The 24794-nt window shown below is 43.9% G+C and overlaps 1 protein-coding gene and 1 long non-coding RNA gene across 5 annotated transcripts in view; one reads left to right on the forward strand and one right to left on the reverse strand.

Moving 5' to 3' along the window:
* Positions 1-1836: 1836 nt before the first annotated feature.
* On the forward strand, positions 1837-20954 carry LOC115074894. Of its 4 annotated transcripts, none has more exons than XR_003852358.1 (4): positions 1837-2197; positions 2848-3167; positions 18757-18886; positions 19511-20954. It is a non-coding gene; the product is annotated as an uncharacterized LOC115074894 (long non-coding RNA). The 4 variants fall into 4 exon arrangements; XR_003852360.1 differs by having other exon boundaries at positions 2848-3163; XR_003852359.1 differs by lacking the exons at positions 18757-18886; positions 19511-20954 and adding an exon at positions 7394-7699 and having other exon boundaries at positions 1843-2197.
* LOC115074893 (tetratricopeptide repeat protein 24-like) overlaps positions 9296-24794 on the reverse strand; it is a 106660-nt gene continuing 91161 nt past the window's right edge. Inside the window, exons 5-7 of the mRNA XM_029574854.1 lie at positions 19932-20053; positions 16291-18210; positions 9296-10332 (exon numbers count right to left, since the gene is read on the reverse strand). Of these exons, the coding sequence (XP_029430714.1) occupies positions 18076-18210; positions 19932-20053 (257 nt within the window). The 3' untranslated portion in view covers positions 9296-10332; positions 16291-18075. The remainder of the gene's footprint in view (positions 10333-16290; positions 18211-19931; positions 20054-24794) is intronic.

Here is a 24794-nt window from a genome sequence, read left to right on the forward strand (position 1 = left end):
CAGGGAGACTCATGAACCCCACAAGGCCCGTGACCTCCCTGGAAATCCTGCACTGGAGGGGGATGCAAATTCGTTCTTTTCAAAAAGGCCCTTAGAGTTTTGTACTCACAGGGATTCTTCCTGGTCACCAGCCCAGGCATTCTCAAAGATGACATGATCCACACCAGTGCTCCTGTTCAAATTAAATTTAAAAAATGTACTGACTGACTGGCAGGGAATAAACACAAAGTCCAAAACTGAGAACACTTTTGAAAGGTGCTCTCACACAGTAACTCAATCCAGAAAGTCACCAGAAATGAACAGTTTCTCTTCACCTTGTCACACTGCTTCCCCAAAACAGGCTGTCTCTTTCTGACAGGAAACCCTTTCACCCTGAGCCCTCCCAGTACCTGTCTGGTAGCTGTAATCTTTTTTTCCCAAGGTCCTTTTCTCTCTCTCTCTTCTTTGGAGTCTCAGACTGATTTTAACTGAAACAGTCTTACATGCTGGTGAACTTTCCCAGGCAGGCTGCCCAAGGTATGCTAATCCCCACACTCTCCAGGGAAATCCTCTTCTCCTTCACTCTGGTAGACTTCCCCAGGCAGATTATCCTCATCCCCAACTCTTAGGACCCTCTTTCTCTCTTCTGGACCCCCAGAAACTCTGATCCTGGAATCCTTCTCTGAGCCTTCTCTGGAAAGGGAAAAGCCCCTGATGCTCTTCTGTGAAGAGAAAGCTCAAACCCCAGTCATGACTCCAGATCTTGGAATTGTGACTCCTTCCTATCCTCCTCCTTCACATGAGAGCAGGGGTTTGTGTACCCCTAACACCTCCCCCAGTGGGGAGTGGTATTCCTCCTCAATACACTAACACGGTGCTGACATCACAGACAGGCAAGGTCTAGTAAGATTTCTGTCAGGCTAAGGGCACTCAGACCAGCTGAAGCCGCATGCTGCATGTTTGTAAGGGGCAGGGATGTTTTCCTAGGGCAGAAAATGGGCACCCCCCCTCCCCCTTACACTAGCATAAATCTCTACGGGCCTCTTGCGCATGCAGATGGTGCATCGTGCATACTTTTCAAAGCTGGGCTTCCTAAAAGCTGGTTTTATGTGCGTAAATAGCTTTGAAATATATCCCTAGAATGTCTCCCCAGGTCCCCTTAATTTAAAGATGAAGCAAAATCCAGGAAAAGAAATGTTTTAAGGAAGAATGACGAATCACTTGGTTTACTATTTATCATTTGGTATCTTGTTTATCATATCATAATTTCATGGTTTGTTCTTAAAATGCATTAAAAATTTAACTAATGTTATCGAAGAATAATTGCATTGAAAATGTGCTACACATTGTGTCCTGTGCAGATTATAAACCCCTAGAAAGAGCTCAACGAGGAGGCACGATTCTTGCAGAACCTGATGCCACCAGAAATGAATGAGCCCTCCATGCACAGGGCTGGACTTTCTCCTGTGTAGCCATGGGATTGGGTACTATAGAGACAATATTGATTAAGCCCACAGCTGAACCACCTATGAATAATTATAATACTATGTAACCATAATTACTGGCACCTGGTTAGTGGATAGAATTCAAAATGTTTCTAACATTAGTATTTGTGCCTTATTGTAAACAGTTGTGATGGTATCTAACTAAACGGTATAGAAAAGTTTTAAAATAAAATAAATAAATGAGTCCCCATTCATAGGCACTAGAAAAATAAGCAAGTCAAGTTAGGGAATGCACATTTTAGAGGCAATAATCTCTGTTTTGCTGCAAACCCTGTAGGAAATTTTAATCCATGGGGTTTGCAGCAATAACAAAAGCATAGACGACGTGGGGGTACTTTAGTTTTCGTTATTGCCTAAGGAAAAGATTGCCAAAGAGATCTGAGCCTGCTTTCTCTGTGGCTAATTTTTCCCATTGGAAACAACCCACATGGTTTGAATAATCAAAAGAACGTGCATGGTTCTGATCTCCACCTGCTTTCTGCCTCCAGGGCCACCTTTTCAGTCTGCAAGTAATAGCTGTGCGTTGTTCAACAAGGAACGGTGCATTTGCCCATGGACAGGTTGGGCAGTATTCAAAGCTCCGATTTCTGTGGGTGGAATACTTTTCTACTCTCGGAAAGGACTTGGAATTTCACACGCTTGCTGAATTCTGACTCACAGTGAGACTGATACTAGCTGCTGAAAAGATCCTCACGGCTCTGAAATACTTACCGGTAGGATAGTGTCTTCTGAGCCTTTAGGCCATACTTATTTTTTCCGCTTTTACCTTTCAAATAAGCTTGGACTGTAGAAATCTGATCTAATCTGGCTAGAATTTAGCCAGATAAGTGCCCAAATCTTCATTTAGCCGGCTAACTTCTGAGTTATGTGGCTAGATACTTTTGAATGTGGACCTCTAAGTTTAAATGATTAAGTTTATTTTGTTGAAATACGATCCCTACATGGCTTTAATTAAAATATTCCTGAACTGATGTGTACCAGACTGTTGGACAGGCTCTGGAGAGGAGGCAAAACAATTGCCATTATTGAATTACAAAGGGTAAAATGACTTTCCTAACGGCAGAGCAGAGATGGCATTCTGTTTTATTTCCTTGAATAATATTTACCAATTCTTTTTTTTTTTTTCAGTATCAAAGCAGTTCTCTACGGGATGAAGCACTGAACTCTAGCATGGTTTATAATCTATTTTTCCATTTGTCTTTTGTTGACTTATTGTTGCATGATTTCTTGGTTATTGCAACCTTTATCCTCCTGTTTTTCCTGACCTCCGGCCCAGAATCCAGCTAGATATTATAATTTTTTGTTGCAACATTTTTTATGATACATGGCACTGAAACACTGATGTACTGTTTTTTTTTTTCAGAACCTGTCCAGGACTTTTGAATTTGAGTACTGCATGTTCAGTGGTACAGGAATCTTAAATTTTTCTCTCTCTTTTACAATCCCGGGGATCAAGGCATATTGAGCAATCATCCTGCTGCCACATCTAGAAGCTCAGTACAGACATACCATGACTTTAAGGTGGCAATTTTCAAAGACGCGTGCCATATACGTGACTAGTTGCCTTTGTTAGCAAGCAAATTTTCAGAAGGGTGGGAGTGCCTGCGCACTGTCGCTGCCGTGGAGAAAAGTATGTGCATGCAAAGAGGCTGTTGTATGGGCATTCCAGGACGTGGTTTGTAAGTATGTATGCATTTACATATTTTATATACACGCTTACATTATCAAACATGAGCACATTCTTTTACATCTGCTAATCAAGTCACAAATATTAATGAGATTTTGTTGTCTGCAATTTTTTCGGTGAGAGGAGGGGTCTGAAGCAAATGGTAGAGAGTGTGGTTGAACTGGTGAAGATCCCAGTAAGCTGATGGGAGGTCCCAGCAAAACTGGTGCTTGGAACTATGCACCCAAGTCGAATGTGCAATACTTATTATCTGGCTAGATGGCACGGTAACTCTAAAGGTTACTGAATTCATGCTGCGTATTTAAGGTTAAAGTTTGTGCCATTCGTTTTCATGAGAACCTTCTGGGCTAGGCAAGTTCAGACCATGGACAAAAGAGGGATCGCTGGCAGGGGAGGAGAGTCAAGGGGGGTTATGGCTTTTGTGGGATTTGTCTTTTAATATGTGGAAACTTCCAGCTTTAAGGTCAAAGGAAGTGCAGGAAGGTGTGTGATAGTGGTATGAGATTGTGTGGTATAAAAGGTACTGTTTGTACTGAGGGAGGAGTATGAGAAAGGGCTTGAGGGAGGGTCCACGCCACTGGAGTGAATGTTGTTATATCTCGTGCCTCCCTCCAGGAGTGCTATGGACAGCTGAAAGGAGAGTGTTGAGCAGAGGAGTGCCTGGGTGCTTCCAACAACTCTAGTGTGAAGAGAGTCTGGAGGAATCCAAGGTGTCAAAGACATAAGTAAGAGCCAGAGAGTGTGGTGGAGGCCTACAGTATCCAGGGAAAAAGGAGCTCCAGTCTGAGCCAGGACTGTACCTGACTGAGAGTGCAGGGGGGGGGGGGTGAGTTAACCTGGGGCCCAGTGAGTGTGTGTGTGTTGTGTGGGAGTGTTGTGTGTTTAGTTTGAAATGGAGGAGAAACCTTGGAAAAAGCATTTGGGGAGTAATCTGGGACCGCAGAGGTTCCTGGAGTAACAGGAAGAGTGGTAGTGCAACTTCTGGGAAGTGTGTAGCAATGGAACTGTGATTTTTGGTCAATTGACTAATATGAACATGGAGGGTGATTTAACTCTGAAGTATTTTCCACTGTTTTGTTTTTTTTTTGTTGTTTTTTTAAAATAAATTATTTATTTTTTGGAGCACAAGCACAGTATAGACAGTGGACTTTTTGGGAGAGTGTCTTCAGCTCAGTTTGGGACCTGCATCCTGGGCTGGGTTCTGGCCCCCAGCCCCACACTGCCTTGAAAGACTGTGTGATACCCCACCCTGACAAAGCTACCCCAATACTCCCCAGGGCTGGAAAAGTGATCCTTTGGGAAGGTGGGATTACACAAGGATTTTCATAAGCGAGATATGTGCATACATCAGCCAACTTAACTACCTCAATGTATAAACTGAGGCTTATTACGCACATGTTACAGTTATTTAACGTGAAATATGAGCATATTTTTATAAAACAGATGTATAAATTGTGTGGATCCCTATGGTAAAAAAAAATGTGCAAGTACTGAAACATATTTATGTACTTTCAGTCAGTGGTGGTTTATAAACTGCACGGTTCCCACTGCACAGTTTATAAAATACAGGTGTAACTTTAGGCACCTACTGATGGTGCTGCATGTGCTGAGTTATGCATACTATTGAAAATTACCCACATAATGGAGAAGAGTTATGCTTGTTACACCTGAAAAAAAAATTACTTTTTGGGCAGAACTTAATTATTAATTCTTGGCAGACTTACATTCTAGAACAGTTCCCCCCCCCCCCCCCCCCCTAATTGTTTTGCTCCTAAATTAGAGGGGTTTTATCAAGAGTATTTTTCTTTGCAGTCATGTAGCAAAATCTTCAACCAGCATTTGACTATTATTTCTGTTTTATTTAAGGCTGGGAACATGAAACTGACTTGAGTTGAAAGTGGCAGGTCTTTACTTCCTGTTGCTCTAGGTATTTTGTGCATTTTTCCGTATAGTAGTACAGGAGACATTTTTTTAAAACCACGTCATTGTATTCCTAAAATATAACCAGTTGTCACTGCAATGTCTTACAGCACTGGAAAGACACAATGTTTTAAATAAGTTTATTTGAGGGGGGAAAGACTGCAGAGCACAAGTAAAAAACTCACTAATAGTTCTTGTCACAGCTATTAAAACTTATTAAATTGTAGCCTGCAAAATTCTTCAGCTGTGCAAAATAGTCAAACATGCAGAGATAATTGGCCTGCAGCATTTTTGTCAAGATCCCTGCTGACTAGAAAGAATAGGGAGCAGGGCACAACATGTGGGTAGGGTGGGAGCCGGGGGGGGGGGGGGGGGGAGGAATAAGGGAGGGGCACGGGTGAGGGCAATAGTGGGGTCAGAGGCAGGCTTCATGAAAAGGGCTGCGTGAGTTGGAGCGGCCCCTTTTCATCGGTGGAAACGGCCAGAGTGTTTCACACCCACCCACCCTCTGTCTCAAGAGTTCTTGAGAAACCTAGGCTTATTGCAGCACAGGGCAGGGTGGCCAGCAAATAAAGACACTAGTTGGCATCAGGGGTCATGAGAAGGATCCAAATAAGAAGGTTAGCCCAATTAAGGTGACTTTGGACCAGCAGGTGATGCAAGTCCCACAGCTTTGATGACTGGGGGAAGGAATCAGAAAGTAGCACTAGCTTCGGGGGTCCCAAGCAGCCTACGGGCAAAGAAGGGATCAGTTCAGAGACACAGATAACTATTTACTGAACAGCACAAACTTGATGGCCTTCATGGCCAAAAGAAGGCAATTATATTTTGGCAACTGGTTTGAAGACAGGATGCTGGTTACCCCACACGTGGTTAAATTGGAAAACAAGGTTAAATGGGTTCAATTATTGGGATGCTAAGTAATGTATATGGTTATGAAGTTATTGTTATGTGCGTATACTGCAGCCATGTTATACCCACACAGCCAAATTTTAAATCCCCCACATGCACAAAAAACTGGGGTTACACACCAAAGTGCCAGGCCCAGTATTAGGGGTGGTCTGGGGGGCTGGAGGCAGCCGGTACAGCGACCATTTGCCTCTGTACCGGAGGAAGGGTGGAAGGCGCCCGCAGTTGCTACTGCTCCGTTGGAGCAGTAAGCAATAAAATAAAAAAAAAAATGTCAACAGTAGGAGAAAGGGTTTAGAGGGTGGGGAGGAGAGGGGAAGAGAGGTAGGGTAGGTGGTGGGGAAGTTTCGTCCAGTCCGCTCCAATTAAGGAGCGGACTGGGAGTGAATTGGGAAAGACCGGGATGTATCACCGCGTGACATTTGCGAAACTGTAGCCTCCCTTGCGTGCATGGATTACAAAATCTGGTGCGTCCATTAAAATCTACCCTACATTATATTAGTCAATAAAAATGAAGTTTTTGAGCATTCCAGTGGCTTCCTTATTGTCTAAGAATCTTACAAATGAATGGTTTGTAGAAAGGAGGAGATCCAACCCCTACTGGACGAACAGCTAAAACTACACATGTTGTGATGCAGAGAAACATATTTGCGCCTGCTTAAGGGTTATTTGGCTCTTTCCCAATGCTATTTATTCTTCTGCATAACATTTTTAAGGCCTTCAAATTCCACAGAGATGAGACCTTTCCAAGGTACAGTGTCAAAATTATACAGCTAGCCCTCTGTCCCATGCTGAGTAACCAGCTCATGATAACTGACTGACTGGCTAGGGGCAGCCTTGACCACCTCTATCCGATACTTGTTTATGTGTGTGTGAAGCATCCAGCCTTCGTGATTAAGTGCTATTGAGCATGAAACATCAAGGGGCCATGCCAGTTATCTTTCTTCCTGATGGGCTGGTCTTCTTGTAGAATTAATGTGGTTTCCCTAGAACTAGGGCATTGTGAATGAGAGATTTATAGTGGGTTGGAATAAAAGTCTTCTTTTATTGAGCATGTGCCTGTGGACTGAATGGTCATGTCACAGGCAAGGCCTGATGCCATGTTGTCCTTTCTTATTGTAACTTTACTCATGTCACAGACAGCAGTTAGCATCCTAAAATTAGATTTACATCAAGTATTATATTTACCTGTCAATCACTTGATTATTACTGTGCTGGAGGCTGGACTGATCTGGCTTTAAATTTGCTCTGTATATTTCACTGGCATGCACATTGCTGCATGCAGTTCTATTTTTCTTATAATCTGCAGACTCAGTGGGTGGTGGCTCATCCTGTGAACTGAACAAAGGAAATTGATTTTTAATCCCTGAGATCAATTTACTTTCTTTTCCAGGCAGCCAATCTATCATAAACGTCTCTAGTTCTCCTGTAGACCCAGAGGCTGGCACTTGCGAGGCACTGAATAACGTGCAATATGGAAATAACTGACAAACTTGGCAGCTACTCTTCTTTGCAAGCATATACCCCCAAAAGATCTGGATATCATTAATAAAAGATTTTGTGCTGTGGGTCAGGTATTTTTACAGATTAAAACATTTATCTACAATTCTCATTATTTCCGCAAGAAGACAGTAAATTGCCACATTAAAAGGTCATGATATTCATGAAACAGTTATCACGAGGAGCCCTCACCGGCAGTGAATGAATGCTGTGACTGCCTTGAGCGCCGAATCGCAGGGGTCGCACAGGCGCGCATTCATTCAGGTGGAGCCGGCTGCTTTCGCCGCCGGTTCCTCCGCCTGGATGAATGAATGCGCGCCTGTGCGGACCCGGCCTAGATTTAACACGCGACCACCCGCCGCCCACCGACCGTCTCGAACTAACGCGTGTCCCCCCGCCGCTGCTGCCGCCTGGAACAGGCGCCCACCCGCCCGCGGCCTAGATTTAACACGCGACCACCCGGCTCCCGCCGCCGCCGCCTGGACCCACGCGGCCCTCCGACAGGTATTTAAAATTTTTTTTTTTTTTTTTGAACACTCAGGTTTTTACATATTTTGGTATTTTTTTTTTCACTTCATGGTGCCTGTCATTTCAAATGACATTTGAAATGACAGGTACCAGCGCACCCTGGTTACTGTATAGGCGCTGTATTAAGCACCTATACAGTAAAATGGGTTACGCGGGCATAACCCTTCCCTACCGCTTTAAAGCCGCGGCATGCATTTGCATGCTATTAGAGGAGAGTATCGGGGAGTTAGTGAAGAGAACTGTGCGTGCGGGGAGGAAGGGTGCGCCTGACACTGCCGCACTGTTATTACCGCGGCCTTACAGGATCGACCTCTTAGATCAGTAAATAGCAGAAAATTAACTTTGCAAAGTGACATCTAGTGGTTATATTATGAAGCCATATTGTAGTAGTACATTCTCTTTGCTGTTTGTGTGTGTATGTGTGTAAATACAGCCAGGGATTGAGTAATGCCTACATTAATGCACAAGACAAAAATTTGCTTTAAAGATTTAGTATTCTTTAGTTTGGTTGTAAATTTTCTCTTTAGTGTTCGAGTTCTGTATAAATCATTTCAGTTGATTATATTATTGTTATTTAAAATGCTGTGCCATAATGTAAGATACAATACAATTCAGCTAGACAAGTAATGGTGGTGGCCTTGCTCATTGTAGAACATAAAAACCAAGTTGAGTTTTCAGTCTGAACCCGACTTTGCAGAAGATGTTTCTCTTCATGAATTAGTCCGCCCTGAAGCAGCAATTTTGGCGAAACGCCGGCCGCGTTGGCGGCGGTGAACAGACCCACAGGTCTGAATTACGGCAGAGCGGTGAAAAATTTAACCTGCAAGCGGTCACCACAATCAAAGATAAGTGCCCTGCCGTCTCTCAAATTTGTCGGGATTTTCAATCATATATGAGACGGTGTGATAAGTTCCATCCGTCCGGCTATTAAGCTACGAGACTGAAATTTGATCATACTGTCTTCAGTGAGAAGTTGTGCTGCAGAGCTGTTTTGTTATTTCATTGTTCCTGGATGCAGTGCCGTTTGAAGAGCTAATCTAAAATACAGGCTGATAAAGCATTGAATCAGTACTAAGACATTGCAATTCATTCAGTTAAGCACTACAGACATTTTATTCTCCTTGGTACAGTGCTGTCCGAAGAGCTAGCCAGGTTACTGGCAGATATTGTGTTGAATGAGTACTAAGATATTGTAATTTATTCAGCCTAGTACTACAGACATTTACTTGATAATTTGTTACAATAATTTTCCACAAAGTTAACAATGCTGAGTCACTAAGGCAACATTTATTTCCAACAAATGGTTACAATAATTATTTCATCAGCTATATAGGCATTTGATTGCCATATGAACATTGTTACATAGTAACACTGGAACATCATTTTTCAAAACAAGTGAATACTGATCAATTATATTAGTACAAATCTCTTCCAGCAAAAAAAGTTTTATTTGCAGACATTGAGAAGTAAAACATTATCATCAGTTCTTCAGGTTTAATTGAAGCACTTTATAATTGCACATATACTGAGATTCAACAGTGCTGTCAAATTGTTTGGAGACGTGTCCAGTTTTATAAAAATAATCTTAAAAATTAAATATTAAAAATTAACATCATGGTTTTAAGATCATAATTAAAATTTAATAGTGATTTAAGTAATTTTATCTAAAAATTAATATCAGAGATAAGACCGGTGACTGGACTAATTGGCTATAAGAAGTTTCTGGTTCTCAGATCTCTTGCCAATACTGAGGTCTTATCTCTACATATAAATTATCTTTGATTGTTCATTAGCTACAGATTCATTACTATCATTTAGGCATTATAACCTCTGCAGCCAACATTCTCCCACATAGATAGTTATTATTTTGCTTGATTGTATACTAGTTATATCCCCAATTTGTTGTTTGATTTAAAATGCTGTGCCATAATGTAAGATACAATACAATTCAGCTAGACAAGTAATGGTGGTGGCCTTGCTCATTGTAGAACATAAAAACCAAGTTGAGTTCTCTGTCCGCTAGGATTAAAAGGGTACGGGCACATCACAGGAGGGTTCTCCTTCAGAAGAAGCTTTTCTACTAGCCCTCAGCCTGCATGGGAACCCACATCATTCAATGGTTCAGTCTGGCAGGTACACCACACTCTCTCGTGGAATGATTTGATTCAAAAGCAAATAAGGGTAAAATCCTCTTCCGTTTCTTCTCTCCTCTAATTGTAAGATAGCACCAACTTACCTCATGTCATGATACTCTGACGATATAATAGATTTGTAGTCATCAATGACATCTATATGAGAAGATTGCTGTGGAAGAATCAAAGCTGATTTTCTTAAAAATTAGCTCCTTTACTTCTCATGCATCATTCTGACTTTAATGACACAAGAATTATAAGTAATGTATATGCCAACTGAATTACTTCCTTCTGAATTTTGTAGAATCGGGAGCTAACCCTAAAGACTTTATAACATAAGCATGTGTACGTGCATATAAGTAGCTGACTCAATTTTGTGCCATTTATAAAGAAAAGGTGACTGAACAAATTAGAACCTGAATGTAGTAATGAATGATTGGCAATCAAGAATATCCTAATGCATGTTAGGGGAGATCTATCTATAAGGATAAAAAATGATCTATGTAATTTCTCTTTCCATATACATTTTGGTCAGCTGTTTACTAAGAGGCTAATATTCAAAAGATCAGGGTGCCTAACTTCAGGAGTTAGGAGCCTAGATCTGCTTATGTGAAAATCCCTTACACCCTACCCCTTCCCTTGCTGAGCATATACGTTTAAGCATCTTAAAAGTATGCAGGGACAAAGGCAGGTAAAGGATGGAGGATGATTTTCACTGCTGAGCGCTTAACTTAGGATAAGCAATGGCTATCCTAAATTTTGTAAACTTTAGGGGCCTAAAACCAAGGTAAGTTAAGCATCTATTTTCAACTAAAATTTAGGCATCATCGATTGACTTAGTCACCTAACTTAAAAAGGAAAATTAGTTTCTTACCTGATAATTTTCGTTCCTGTAGTACCACGGATCAATCCAGACTGCTGGGCTCCCCCCCCCCCCCCCCCCTAGCAGATAGAGACAGATGTTTTAAAAACAAAGCTCCGCCTTATATAGGAGAGTGCCACCTACAGTCTGCCAGTATTTCGTAATGACAAAGCAAGATGGCTCACAAGACACCATAGCTATATACACTAACACCTGAACAAGAAAAAAAGGGAAAACGGTATCAAACGGGTCACCGAACCCCTGTGAGATCAGAACCTATAGAACCACGCAGGTCAAAAAATTAAAAAATCTGCAGAAAAAGGGAATGGAAAGGCGAGCGGACTCTCCCCTCACTTGAACCACTCCGACAGGGCGGGCCTCTGGACTGATCCATGGTACTACAGGAACGAAATTTATCAGGTAAGAAACTAATTTTCCTTTCCCTGTATGTACCCGGATCAGTCCAGACTGCTGGGATGTACCAGAGCTATACCTATACGGGGTGGGATCCAGAGAGGCCCACTCGTAGCACACCTTCTCTGAATCCATCTGAATTAGTAGCCTACACATCCAACCTGTAATGCCGCGTGAAAGAATGCAGAGACTTCCACGTCGCTGCCCGACAGATCTCTTGTGGAGACACGAAATGGGACTCCGCCCAGGACGCTGCTTGCGACCGAGTAGAGTGAGCCCAAAGGCCTACCGGGAGAACACGGCCCTTCATCAAGTAAGCGGAGCTGATAGCTTCTTTCATTCAATGAGCAATAGTTTTGGAAGCCATGTGGCCCCGCCAGGGCCCATTCCAGAGTACAAAGAGATAGTCCGACATGCGAAAATCATTGGTAACTTCCAAGTAACGTAGAAGAGCTCGACGAACATCCAGTTTCCTCAAATCACGGGACAGAGAATCCGAACGGTCCAGATCCCCAAAAGCTGGAAGCTCCACTGATTGACATGAAAAGAAGATACCACCTTCGGGAGAAAGGAAGGAACCGTATGGATGGAAACACCAGAATCAGAAATCCACCAGAAAGGTTCCCTGCAAGAAAGAGCTTGGAGTTCTGACACCCGCCGAGCTGAAGTGATAGCAACAAGAAAAATTACCTTCAATGTAAGATCCTTCAGAGTCTACCTCCATAAAGGTTCAAAGGGCGCCTCACACAGAGCTGTAAGAACTAAATTCAGACTCCAAGAAGGACAAGGCTGGTGAAGCGGCAGACATAAATGCTTAGCTGCTCGAAGAAAACGTGCCACGTCAGGATGGGCCACCAAGGTTGCACCCTGCACCTTGCCACACAAAGAACCAAGGGCAGCTACCTGTACATGTAAGGAGCTACACGATAATCCCATGGACAGCCCTTTTTGCAGGAAACACAAAATATCGGATATAGAAGCTCGGATGGGTGAAACGTCATGAGCAAGGCACCAGGTCTCAAATACCTCCCAAACTCTAACGTAAGCCAGATTAGTGTAAGTTTTGTGTGAACAGAGAAGAGTAGCCACCACCACAGAAGTATAACCCTTGTCACTTAGACGGCGCCACTCAAAAGCCATGCCACAAGACAGAAACGATCGGCTACTTCCAAACAAACAGGCCCTTGATAAAGCAAATCCAGAATCCTGGGAAACTGAATGGGACCCGCCGACGCGAGATTGAGGAGGTCTGCGAACCAAGGACGTCTCAGCCATTCCGGTGCCACCAAAATCACCAGCGCTGCGTGATGCTCTATCCGACGGGGTACTCTGCCGATTAATGGCCAGGGTAGAAACACGTACAGAAGGGCCAGGGTAGAGCCAGAGCATTGACCCCCTTCTGCTCCCGGCTCTCAACAGCGCAAGAAGAACTGTGGGGCTTTGGCATTCCAAAATGTCGCCATGAGATCAATGCTAGGCATTCCCCACGCAAGGCATATGTGGTGAAAAGCATCCTCTGACAATTCCCATTCGCCGGGATCGAGGTGGTGTCAACTGAGGCAATCCGCTTGTATGTTGTCCACTCCAGCAATATGAGATGCCGCGATGCAGAGCAGGTGATGTTCTGCCCAGTTGAACAACTGAGCCGCTTCCTCTGCCACAGGATGACTCCGAGACCCCCTTGCCGGTTGATGTACATCACCGTAGTCGCATTGTCCGATAACACCCAGACTGCTCTCCCCTGTAGCAGAGGGCAAAGGCTTGTAACGCTAACCGTACAGCCCGGGTCTCCAACCAATTGATCGACCACACGGACTCTTCGGGGGACCAGAGGCCCTGCACAGACTTCCTTTGGCACACCGCTCCCCAACTGGAGAGGCTGGCATCCGTGGTGACCTCTGTCCATTCGGGAATCTCCAGGGGAACTCCCCTGGATAGATTGTCCATCTCCAGCCACCGTGTAAGGCTGTTTCTCGCCACTTGTGTAAGTGGCAATGGAAGAAAAAACTGTTTGGATACTGGGTTCCATCAGGACAGTAACGCATACTGCAAGGGCCGCATATGAGCAAATGCCCATGGCACCAGCTCTAAGGTCGATGCCATGGACCCAAGAACCTGTAGGTATTCTCGAACCCTGGGAGAAGTCTGGAGCAGCAGACTCCGCACTTGAGCTTGTAATTTGAGGATGCAATCCTTGGTGAGGAAAACGCGGCCCCTCTGAGTATCGAAGAGCGCTCCCAAATACTCCAAGGACTGAGATGGAACGAGTTTGCTCTTGGATAGAGTGATCACCCAGCCCAGCACCCGTAGAAACTGCAGAACTCTGTGAATGGCATCTGTGGCTAAAGCTGATGACTTTGCATGAATCAGCCAGTCGTCCAAGTAGGGATGCACCAGGAGACCTTTCCCCCGGAGGTGAGCTGCTACCACCACCAATACTTTGGTGAACATCCGTGGCGCAGTCACCAGACCGAAGGGAAGGGCTCGAAACTGAAAGTGCTGTCCCAGGATGCAGAACGTCAGAAACCTCTGGTGATCCTGACAAATCCCTATGTGGAAGTAAGCCTCCATGAGATCTAGTAAAGCTAGGAATTCTCCCTGCCTCACCGAGGTAATGACCAACCGGAGAGTTTCCATGCGGAAGTGAGGGATCTTTAGACACTTGTTGATCTCCTTGAGGTCTAGGATGGGACGGAATGATCCTTCCTTCTTCGGTACTACGAAGTATATTGAGTACCGACCTGTCCCTTGCTCTTCTGGAGAAACGGGAACTATGGCCCTTAATTGCAGAAGCCGCTGCAATGTGTCCTGAACTGCCGCTCTTTTGGCGGCATATCTGCAGGGAGAGATGAGAAACTGATCTCGTGGCCGCTGTGCAAAATCTAAAGCGTAGCCTTGTTTTATCACGAACAGGACCCACTGATCCGTGGTCACCTTGGTCCACTCCTCGAAGAATAGGGCCAGCCTGCCCCCTACCTCCGGCATTGAGGAGTGGACCAGCGGTCTTTCATTGGGAGGATTTTGCTCCTCAGGGAGGGAGTGCCGCCCCAGGTCTGCCAAATCTTCGGCCATGAAAAGACTGTGTATAGGGTTGTTGCTTCACCGGAGTCGAACGAAAGGACGATACCGCCAATTACCTCTAAATCTGGCTCGAGAAGAGAAGGAACCGCACGAGCGAGGTCTGTCTTCCGGCAGGGGATGCACCTTATTCTCACCCAGCGACTGAATCATGTCGTCCAAGATTTTACCAAAAAGTAACTTACCCTTAAAGGGCAAGGATCCCAGTTGGGCCTTAGAAGACACATCCGCCAACCAGTTGCGCAACCACAAAAGCCGACGAGCCGCGACCGCCGACATCATGGACCTGGCGAACATCCGGAGGAAGTCATGAAAGGCATCAGCACAATAAGCCACCGAAGATTCTGAATGGTTCACCTGGGCAGCTTCCTCAGCCGAGAAATCTACATTGGCCTGTAATTGCTGCACCCAGCAAAGCCCATCTCACATAGCAAAATTACTACAAATAGCCGCGTGGTCACCCATGGCTGAAACCTTGAAAATCCGTTTGAGCTGCACCTCTAACTTCCTATCCTGGAGATCCTTGAGTGCCGTTGTTCCTGTGACAGGAATCGTGGTTTTCTTTGTGACAGCTGACACTGCAGAGTCCACTTTTGGTATTCGCAGTAGCTCTAAGGCATCTTCCAGCAGAGGATAGAGCTTATCCATGGCTTTACTAACTTTTAAACCGAGCCCTGGGGTATCCTATTCCCTAAACAATAAATCAGACGCTGAAAAATGAAAGGGAAAGGCAGTAGCAGGACCTCTCAGGCCCAACAAGACAGGGTCCATCTTCCCGAGCTTGGATTCCTCAGGAGGGCTGTCAATGCCTAGCTCAGAGAGGATAGCAGGAATAAGAGGTGCTAACTCGTCTCTACGAAAAAGATGAACTACCTTAGGATCATTGCCCTCAGCCGCCTGAGAGCCCCTGTCCGCCAGTGGTGGATCTGGCTCCGGGTCATCCGCATCCTGTGAGATCTGGGGTTGAGAATTCGGATCCTCAGGATCTGAATCCAGATCCGAGGAGTCTGTATTCCCCTGCGGAATTCCAGAGCGGAGAGGATGCTTAGGCTGAATAGGCTCCGTCCCCTTATTTACTGTAAATCATTTAGCTACCCGGGGCTTATGGGGATCTGATTTTCCCCTCCGCCATCAACTTGCCTGCCTTCCTAGCCTTAAAGGCTTTATGTAAGAAAACAATAAAGGAAGACTCCGAGGCGGTGTCAGAAGTCCCCTCAGGACTGTCCTCCGGAGCTGGGGAAGCAGGCTGTTGTAAATCCCTATTTTCTAGGGGCCGCAGCTGAGGAGACAACTGAGGAGGAAAAGACCCCTCCCCCATAGCAGGCACAGAAGCAGCAGCGCGGACCAACTGTAAAATGGCCTCTGTGCCAGCACTCAAAGGGAAAGGATCCTGAGGTAACAGACTCTCCTGCTGCAGGTGAAGGAACCCACGGGGGCCTGCTTTTAGCAGTCTTTTTAGTAGTTCCTGCACCAGAGGAACCCTCTCCCCCCAGCAATCACTGGGAGCACAAATTTTGGCGGGAGAGCCGTGTTGCACACTCTACACGCAGCTGTCAACGGCATCGGGGAAGAGAGAGGGAGTGAAAAAAAACCACTGAAAAAAATTGAAAACAAACACCCCCCCCCCCCCAGACAAAAAATGTGGCAAAAATCCCCCCCCCCCCCCCCCCCCCCCCCCCCCGTAATGACAGGAAGGAAGGGAGAGCCTGCCCGATCAAGAGAAAGTAAGAAAAAATTACCTCAGAACTTTTTTTTTTTAAAGTAAAAACAGCCTACCGTGGTCCAGGGTTCTGATCCTTGGGGTGGAGTGAGTCGGGCTCCCCGGTATTGCACCCCCGCTGCCTGAATGAATAGTTAGGGTCCTCAACCCCTGTCGGCAGCTGCCTCAGACCAGCAGGGGACGGCCCTCTCAGAGCTTAACAACCCTCTGGGAGGCAGACCAAGAAACAAATCCTTTTTTTTTTTTTTTTTAAAGAAATTTAAAGCAACAGGCACTAACAATCATGAAGAACACAGAAAACTAACTAAACTAAAGTTAATCAAATCAAAATAAAGACTCTGACCAGACTGTAGGTTTTGCACCTCCATCATCTGCTAGAGACAGAGAAATACTGGCAGACTATAAGTGGCACTCTCCTATATAAGGCGAAGCTTTGTTTTTAAAACTTCTCTGTCTCTATCTGCTAGAGGGGGGGCAAAACCCAGCAGTCTGGTCTGATTCTGGCACGTATAGGGAAGGTGAATTATAAAAGCTGGGTGTGTGCCAAAATTGGGAGATGTGTATGCATATGTTATAAAACTCCTTCACTTACATGGCTCAAACCTGATTTACGCTGCTGGGTGCACACAAGCTTAAAATTAGGTGCTCATAATCGCGCGCCTAGAATATTTTCTAAAACATGCGCGTATGTTATAAAATTGCTGTGTCTCCTGGCGTGCGCTGATGTACACGCGTCTGTGTGCCCTTTTTGAACGTTACCGTCCCTGGCCCTAAAATGAGGTGTTCAGTGATCTCTGGATATTGACTTCTTAGTCTACCAAACTATATCACACAAGGGTCAGTACCAGGTTTAATCTAATATAACTTATTCAGGGATGACCTTAGGAGAGTTCAGGGCCCAGGACAAATCAACTGCAGGTGTGCCCTGGTACACTTCCTGACAAATTATAGGTTTAGGGATGGGACTGCCATGGCAGTGCAAGCCCCAGGGATGTCACCCCTGTTCACCTCCTCACCCAAGGGCAGTTTTGAACTTAATGTTAGCTGCGGTTCCCTAAATATTCCAAAGAATTGTAAGGTGTGATGCCTGAGACCTATCTCTTCTTGTAACAGCTTTCCCACCTTCTGGCTAAACACGCAATAGTACAGCAGAATAATAATGCAAAAATGGTATTTTCCCAATGTGGTACAATTTTAAATATTTGTAATTTGCCAACTTAACTCCAGTTCTTCTGGAGAGTATATTTCAGTGCTAGTTTTCTAAAGGGTCTCTGTTTCTACTGAAAAAAACAAACCAGAAAGCTTGGAAGCAGATTACATTAATATGAGAGCATATGGAAAGGGAATGAGAGGTGAACCTTAATTTTCCACTTAATTGCATCACTGCAGAGAAATGTTTTTCGAGGGATAGACAAGATGTGGTTATCCAAGATGAGATTCTGTCCTTTCCAAAATGAAGGTCCTTGGATAGCTGTGTGTTGGCTTTAAAACTTCACATTACAGTTGCAGGGCTGATAGTTTTCTGATTCCTGTCTCTATATCTGAATTAATGGAATTGGTGGTGAGAAGACTGCCATACCCATGGCAGAAGTCTTGCCTTGCTAATGGGAGGTAGGGGCTTGTTCATTAAGCACTATGATCATACTTTTGGCCACATAAGTACGACAGAATTGTATTCAACTTTGTGGCCTCTCTTACAAATAGGTAAAATACACTGCTATACAGCATGGCTACTAGCAAAAGAGTTGAGGGGGCAAGAGTTTATGGTATTAGGTACCATTAAAAAATTTTTGTTGTTTTTTTTTTAGACAGCTTTCTAACAAATGTTTTTTTTAAAGTGACTACAAATATAGTATAGCTGCCTTTGTGCCAGAAATGCTATTTCCACTTGAAACAGGATGCTGGTGAGTTGCCTTCTGTTCCATGACATCTATCAGTTTCCCCAGAATCCTTTCCCTTAGGATGTCCGATGTTTCCTGTCAAAAAAAAAAGCAGAAGATGAGTGTAGTTGAACAGTTGTTCAGTTTGCTGAAACTAATAATGTCATTAAAAGAAACTTAAGTTCTTTAGCTTCTGTATAATAATTTTGGTTTACATAGCAATTTTCTTTTGACCAAGTTTTAATGTGCTTCAGAAATATATATGCAGCCACATTGGAGTAGCAAATCTATCTACCAGAGAGAATAGAAAGAAAAATATATTTACTCACAAGGTCAATAAAATGAGGTGCTGAGTGATGACATGAATTGCTTAATAACCCTTGGCCATGTATTGGAACAACTCTAAGGCAGAGGACTTCCTTTCTCTCCAGAAATTGTCAGAATAACTGGCTGCTATTAAGGTTACTGGCCGTTCATGTCCCTCTTCCTTAGAAGGGCTGTAAGTATTGCCTCCTCTCTTCTGCTTTGATAGCCGTAGGCTGAGACCACCTTTATGCATTCTGCTTAACTTCTTCCAACGTAAGCAAAAATAAGAATTTTTTTGCCTTAGATGTTAAAGTCTCTCTCTTTTATAATTTCCAGAAACGGCTATCTAGCATATGAAGCATGCTTTGAGCAAAGAACAGTCCTTCTGAGGACATTGTTTAATGGATTTTAGCCAGCAAAGTAATTACCCAGCTAAATGACAAATGCACCTCTCAATCCAGCTAAAGTAAGTGCTAAGGTTACCAATGTGCATAGCTGGATCAAAAAGTGGCATTTTGGGTGTTACTGGGGGGGTTAAGTTGTGGTAGTAAAACAGCATGCGTAGAATTGAATTTTCAAATTGACCCCTAGATTCATCAAAATGTGTTGATAAGGCAAAAAGGGGTGTGTTTATGGAAATTTTTGAATTACCACATGGTGTAGTAACTTACTGCTTTGCATCAGTATTATTGCATCCTGGGGGGAAGGGTGGGGGGGGGGGGGGAGAGAGGGAGAGAGACTATCTAAAAGACCTGCATAGTAGAGAAGTATTTATATATCTATAGGAGGGCCACCTAATAGGTCGAGGTGAGGTGTTGTTGGTGGTTTAGGGGCCAGTTTCGCTTGTAGAGTGAGATGTATGAATAGCACAGTAAACTTTGTTGAACATATGATGTCATTTGGAGTGAGGAAAGTCTCAAAAAGATTACATTTCTACTATGTTTTCTATAACAGAGTACCATCAATATGTTGGTTGTGCAAAAATACTTAATTGCAAATGTCTAGCACTACTATAAAGCATGATTTTGTATCCCTGTGAAGCAAAATTTACTTTTAGGGTCTGATTCACTATGCTTTTTTCCCCTGACAGAATGGGAGAAAAATCTTGGTCACATAGCAAAGATCTGCTTTTCTCAGAACCCAGTACAACAACTGAGATTGCAAGAACATGAACTGATTCCATTAATTATGCAACTAAGATTTTTCGTTAATATTTTAGCATAATAATTTTCGCTTCAAACGGCACATAGCATTATATATAGTAGTACAATACACATGACTGAGTAAGCCATTGCTAACCTTTGATCAGTTATGTATTGAAATATTTTTAATCAGATTTTGGTCATGGACAGACTGAATCATAAGGTGTGTAGAAAAAAAAGTTACAGCTGTGATTGGATCTGGGGTGCTATCAGGTTTGTTTTGTATGTTCCCCAGTATGCCAGCAAAGTTTCCTTTTTCTATCTTTTGTGTACAGTGTAAAGCAAATAAGCTGTCCAAGCAAAACATACCTTTGACTTTCCAAAGAGATTCAGGGCTTGTTTGTAATAAGATAAGGCCTGATCCTTGTTGCCAAGGCAAAAATGGATGGATCCTAATTCTTCACAGGCTTGCCACTGGCCACGGACCTCACCTGGGGACAAAACAGCCCTTTAAATAAGCAATGTTATGTAAAGCAGTTACCGACCCTGGCATTAACCAGGGTCGGTAACTGGTAACTGCCAGGTCGGTAACAGGGTATACCGACCTGGCATACGCCAGGTCGGTATACCCTGGCATATGCCTTTTGAATATAGAGATGAACCCTTCCAGAATGTGTGCTCTGTGTTTGCAAGTCACGGTTTGAGATTTTGTGGATCACAAATTACAATTTGGATCATGGTTCATGTTTCATGACATGATAATTTGTGGGAAAACTTGTAGGACTAATTTAGCATTTTCTACTTCTTTGAGACATATCTGGAGAGCAAAATGTGAAGGCAGTTAAAAGCACCACTCATTCTGCCTGAGCCATATGTAATGCTCCTAATTTTGGGACCGGCAGGTTTATTTTCATTCTTCTGCCAGTAGCTATGGCAACATGGAGGTGTCCAGTTTTTTGGGCTGATCTGAAAATAGTAGAAACAGCTTTCCTGCTGCAGCAACAGCTACCAAAAGCAGAAGGTGAATCTCCCAAAACAATAAGCTCTAGTGATAATTTAGCCTTGCGGGGAAAGTGAGCTGAAATTAGTAACACTGATTTTTGACCAAAGAAGCTAAAAAATAATGAACTGTGGTTAATTGAGGTTTTGCAGTCCCATGCAGTCATTCATAGGTTGTGGATCAAGATTCAGGTTTTGTAGTTTTCTTGTTTAAGCTCATCTCCACTTTGTTTTAGCAACTGTTCTCTCTCCTTGAAAAAAGACTACATTTGAGAAATCCCTTTTGTAATTAAAAGGGCAACTTGCAAACTGTGCGCAGAAATGCAACGTCAACAAGTACTTTGTATCCTGCAGACTTTATGTGGGTGGAGGGATAGACCTGTGGTTACTGCAGCAGGGTGTGAAGCAGAGAAGTCAGGGTTCAAATCCCACTGCTGCTCTTGTAACCTTGGCCAAGTCACTTCACACTCCATTGCCTCATGCATAAACTTAGACCTAGATTTATGATTTTGCTACAAAAATAGCACCCGTGATAACAATTTTACTGGTTTTTACCAGTTTTGGGGCTGCTGAGTGTGTGTGAGAGAGAGAGAGAGACTCTTATAAGGCTCTCATATAAATCAACTATTTATACCACTGTAGGAAGGGCTACTAGTAATTCGGGGTGAGGTTTTGGGGGGCAGTCTTACATGCACAGTCAGAAATACGAACAGCACAGTAGACGTCAGTGAAGATTTGATGTGATTTGGAGTGATGAAAGTTACACCAAGATGAGATTTGTACAATGTACTCTCGACCTAGCTTGATGCACTCTCTACCTCTACCTAACTGCTATCAAGTTAGGTCGAGAGTACATTGTACAAATCTCATCTTTGTGTACCTTTCCTCACTCAAAATCACATCAAATCTTCAATGATGTGTACTGTGCTCTTCATACTTCTGACTGTGCATGTAAAACTGCCCCCTTAAAACCTAGGCCACTACCAAAACCTCACCCTGAGCTACTAGTTGCTCATCTTACAAAGTTGACTCTTAAAAAGTTGACTAATGTGTGCCTCCCTAGAGGCTCTCTCTCACTCCCTCCCTTCTCTCCCCCCCCCCCCCCACTCATCCTGGGCATAATGCCAGGAAAAAAGGTGTAGTTATTTCTGGTGATACCTATCACATTCATGTTAAACACCTCATTTTCATAAAATCCTCCCTTTTGATTAAGTTTTGAAAATTTGCATATGCACCTCATAATTCGTTATTTATTGCATGCGTTATGGCATGCAATAAATAACGCAATTTGATTGTGAGCCCTCTGAGGACAGGGAAATACATGAATGTAATCTGCTCTGAAGTGCCTGAAAAGCAGAATATAAATAAATGCCAGTTTTTAAAGGGAAGCCTTTTTTTTGGAAAACTGAGTCAGATTATGTGTAGGCACAAAGAGCTGCATCTGTTATTGATGTGGATAAATTTTCCTCAAACTTCCATATGAACTTCGTAAAATAAAGTATGCATATAAGTGCTAACCCTTTCCAAATTCCGCACCCAAGAATGCCTAACCTATCAGTGGGTGAAAGTATGTGAGGCCAGTACCATTGTTAAGAAGGGACCTGGTGGTTCAGGAGCACATAGGGGAACACTCCTATCCCATTTAGATTTCTAAGGGCTCATGAATAGGATAAGGGGGTTCAGGGAAATGCCAGAGCAGAGGGAATAAAATTTACAATTTTTGTAGTGCCGGTGATATTTCTTTTAGCAGGGGTGAAGGGATCCCGGCTCTTGCGCTGTTTTTATTTTGTTTTCTGTTTCATTTGGTTTATTAAAAACTCCAGGGAGGAAGACTCAGAACCAATGTCAAGAAGTATTTCTTCATGGAGAGGGTGGTGGATGCCTGGAATGCCCTTCCGGAGGAAGTGGTGAAGACCAAAACTGTGAAGGATTTCAAAGGGGCATGGCATAAACACTGTGGATACATAAAGTCTTGAGGATGTGAATGAAGAGAAGAGGCATGGGGGTGGCTTGCGGGAATGACGGTGTTATGACTGTTGCTGCCCGACGTCTCCACTCTGCCTTCCTTACCTCTTTGGCGACTCCTCCCGCGGTTGATGGATGTCTGCCTGCCGTCCTCTCCGGCGTTCCCCGTTCCAGCATCCCACCATGTTGTTCAGCTACCATACGCTGCTCGCGCCGCGCGGCCATGCTTCTTATTCCTTCTTTGGCGCAAACCTCAGGGGCGTCCCCCTGTGATGACGTCACGCATCCCGGATACTAAAGCCTACTCTGTTTGCTAGCTAATCGAGTTAGCAAGGTGACTCCTTACGGATGGGATTCGTTTTCCATACCTAGCTACTCTGCCTCTCCTTAATTGGACTTACTCTATCGGGGTACCTGCTCCTCGGAGGCCTCTCTCTCTTCTCTTTCAGGTCGCTGTCTGGAACCGGTACTCGCTCCTCGAGGGTCCATGTTCCCGGACTCGCTGCCTGAGCTCACTTCTGCTTGGAAGAAACCGCTACCTACACCATCAGTGAGTTACCATCTACTTTCTCTCAGAGCTGTTCCCTGGAACCAGGTACACGCTCCTTAATGGCCTGCCTCTATTCCAGCTTCTGTGTTACCTTCCGGAAGAAACCACTGTGTGAGTAATCCACCAACGAGGCTCTATACCAGAACCCTGTGTATGCTCCACTATACTCACTATCTCGGTTTCTCTCCACTACAGCACACTATTGAGGGATCGCTGTTCCAGTGTCCTGAGGGACTACAAGCCCAACCGGGCTTCATCTCTACTCACTACTGCCGCTTCTGGTGGCTTCTCAACTCTGTTTAATAAAAGATAATTCTGTGTTGTGTGTCCTAAAGCTGAATCTGACCTGTTCCCTGACCTGTTCCCTGTTCCCTGACTTCCCCCTGTGGGTGTGGTCATTTGCCACAGCGACCAAGGGTCCATCCAAAACCTTACAAACAATAACAGACGGCTACTACCTGGTGATTAATACCCTTATTCAATAAACATACACACGGTTAATGCGACTCAGACATTGCTCTATGCTTCAACAGCAAGAGGAAATGTGGGAAAAAGGATTTGCATTCACAAATAAGTGTGGGAGTAGCTTGTTTGTTGCGGCAGTTACTACCCTGAACCAATTAAGCCTGATATTTCACTTGAATACATATACAGCACAGCTCACTGCTTCAACGGCAGGGGGAATGAAGAAAAGAGGATTTATATTCAGACAACAACCAACAAGAACTATATTGCACAGGCTGGGTAAACAAATAAGCATGGGAGTAGCTTGCTTATTCCGGCGGTTACTACTCCTAACCAATTGGGCTTGATACTTCACTTTGATGCAGCTCCAGCACTGCTCTACATCAATGGCGGGGGTGGAAGGAAATTAGAACCAAAAAGTTACCAATAAGTGCCCTGACCTCAGGGGTCAGAGTAACAGATAAGTATGAGAAAAAGAAGTGTGAAAGCTTGCTGGGCAGACTGGGCCGTTTGGTCTTCTAAGTGCTCGCCCTTGCTAAATACATGTCTCCAAAGGGCTAGCCTGGTGGCTCAGCTGTAGCAATGCATATTGCCATGTAGGAGATCTGGCTGTGAATTTACAAGTTCGGCTTCTGACACTCAGGCCAGCCCCTAGAGATGTACTGTCATTTTTAAATCACTTTCTTTCATTTTGTGGTGTTTTCCATCTAAGATGAGACAAAAATCAACAAAATGACATTGCATTTCATGTCTGCATTTCACTTGCACTAAAACACAGAGAAGAGACACAAAAAAAAAAAAAAATTGAACAAAATAGTAAACAAAACACAAGGCTGAAGATGCCATGGAGGCAACATGCATAGCCAGTGGAAGAGAGAGTTTCAGTCATCTAATGGCACATGTATCGGGTTCTGGAAGGCCCTGCGGTTACTCTAGTGGTTGGACTATATGGAGGAGTGAACTGGGAAATCCTCTTAGATAATTGTGAATGGAAATTCATGGCAGCATAGCCTGTTAGAAGCAGGTTCTGATTCAGCTGGAAGGCTAAAGAAGCGGAAGCAAGCTGTTGAAGAGTATAGTAACCAAGGTTAGGCTTGATTGAATAAAATCTAACAGTACTACTGGGTCAATCTGCGTAATTTTAAATATGCACTGCAGAAAAGCATTTGATGTGATCTACTATGAGGGTAATTTTACAATTGCCTGTATTTGTGCAAAGTCTATAGGGGCTTTTCATCCACAGATTCTTCACT

This window comes from Rhinatrema bivittatum, chromosome 13 (genome assembly GCF_901001135.1).
Source record: "Rhinatrema bivittatum chromosome 13, aRhiBiv1.1, whole genome shotgun sequence".
In the NCBI taxonomy this organism is placed as follows: Eukaryota; Metazoa; Chordata; class Amphibia; order Gymnophiona; family Rhinatrematidae; genus Rhinatrema; species Rhinatrema bivittatum.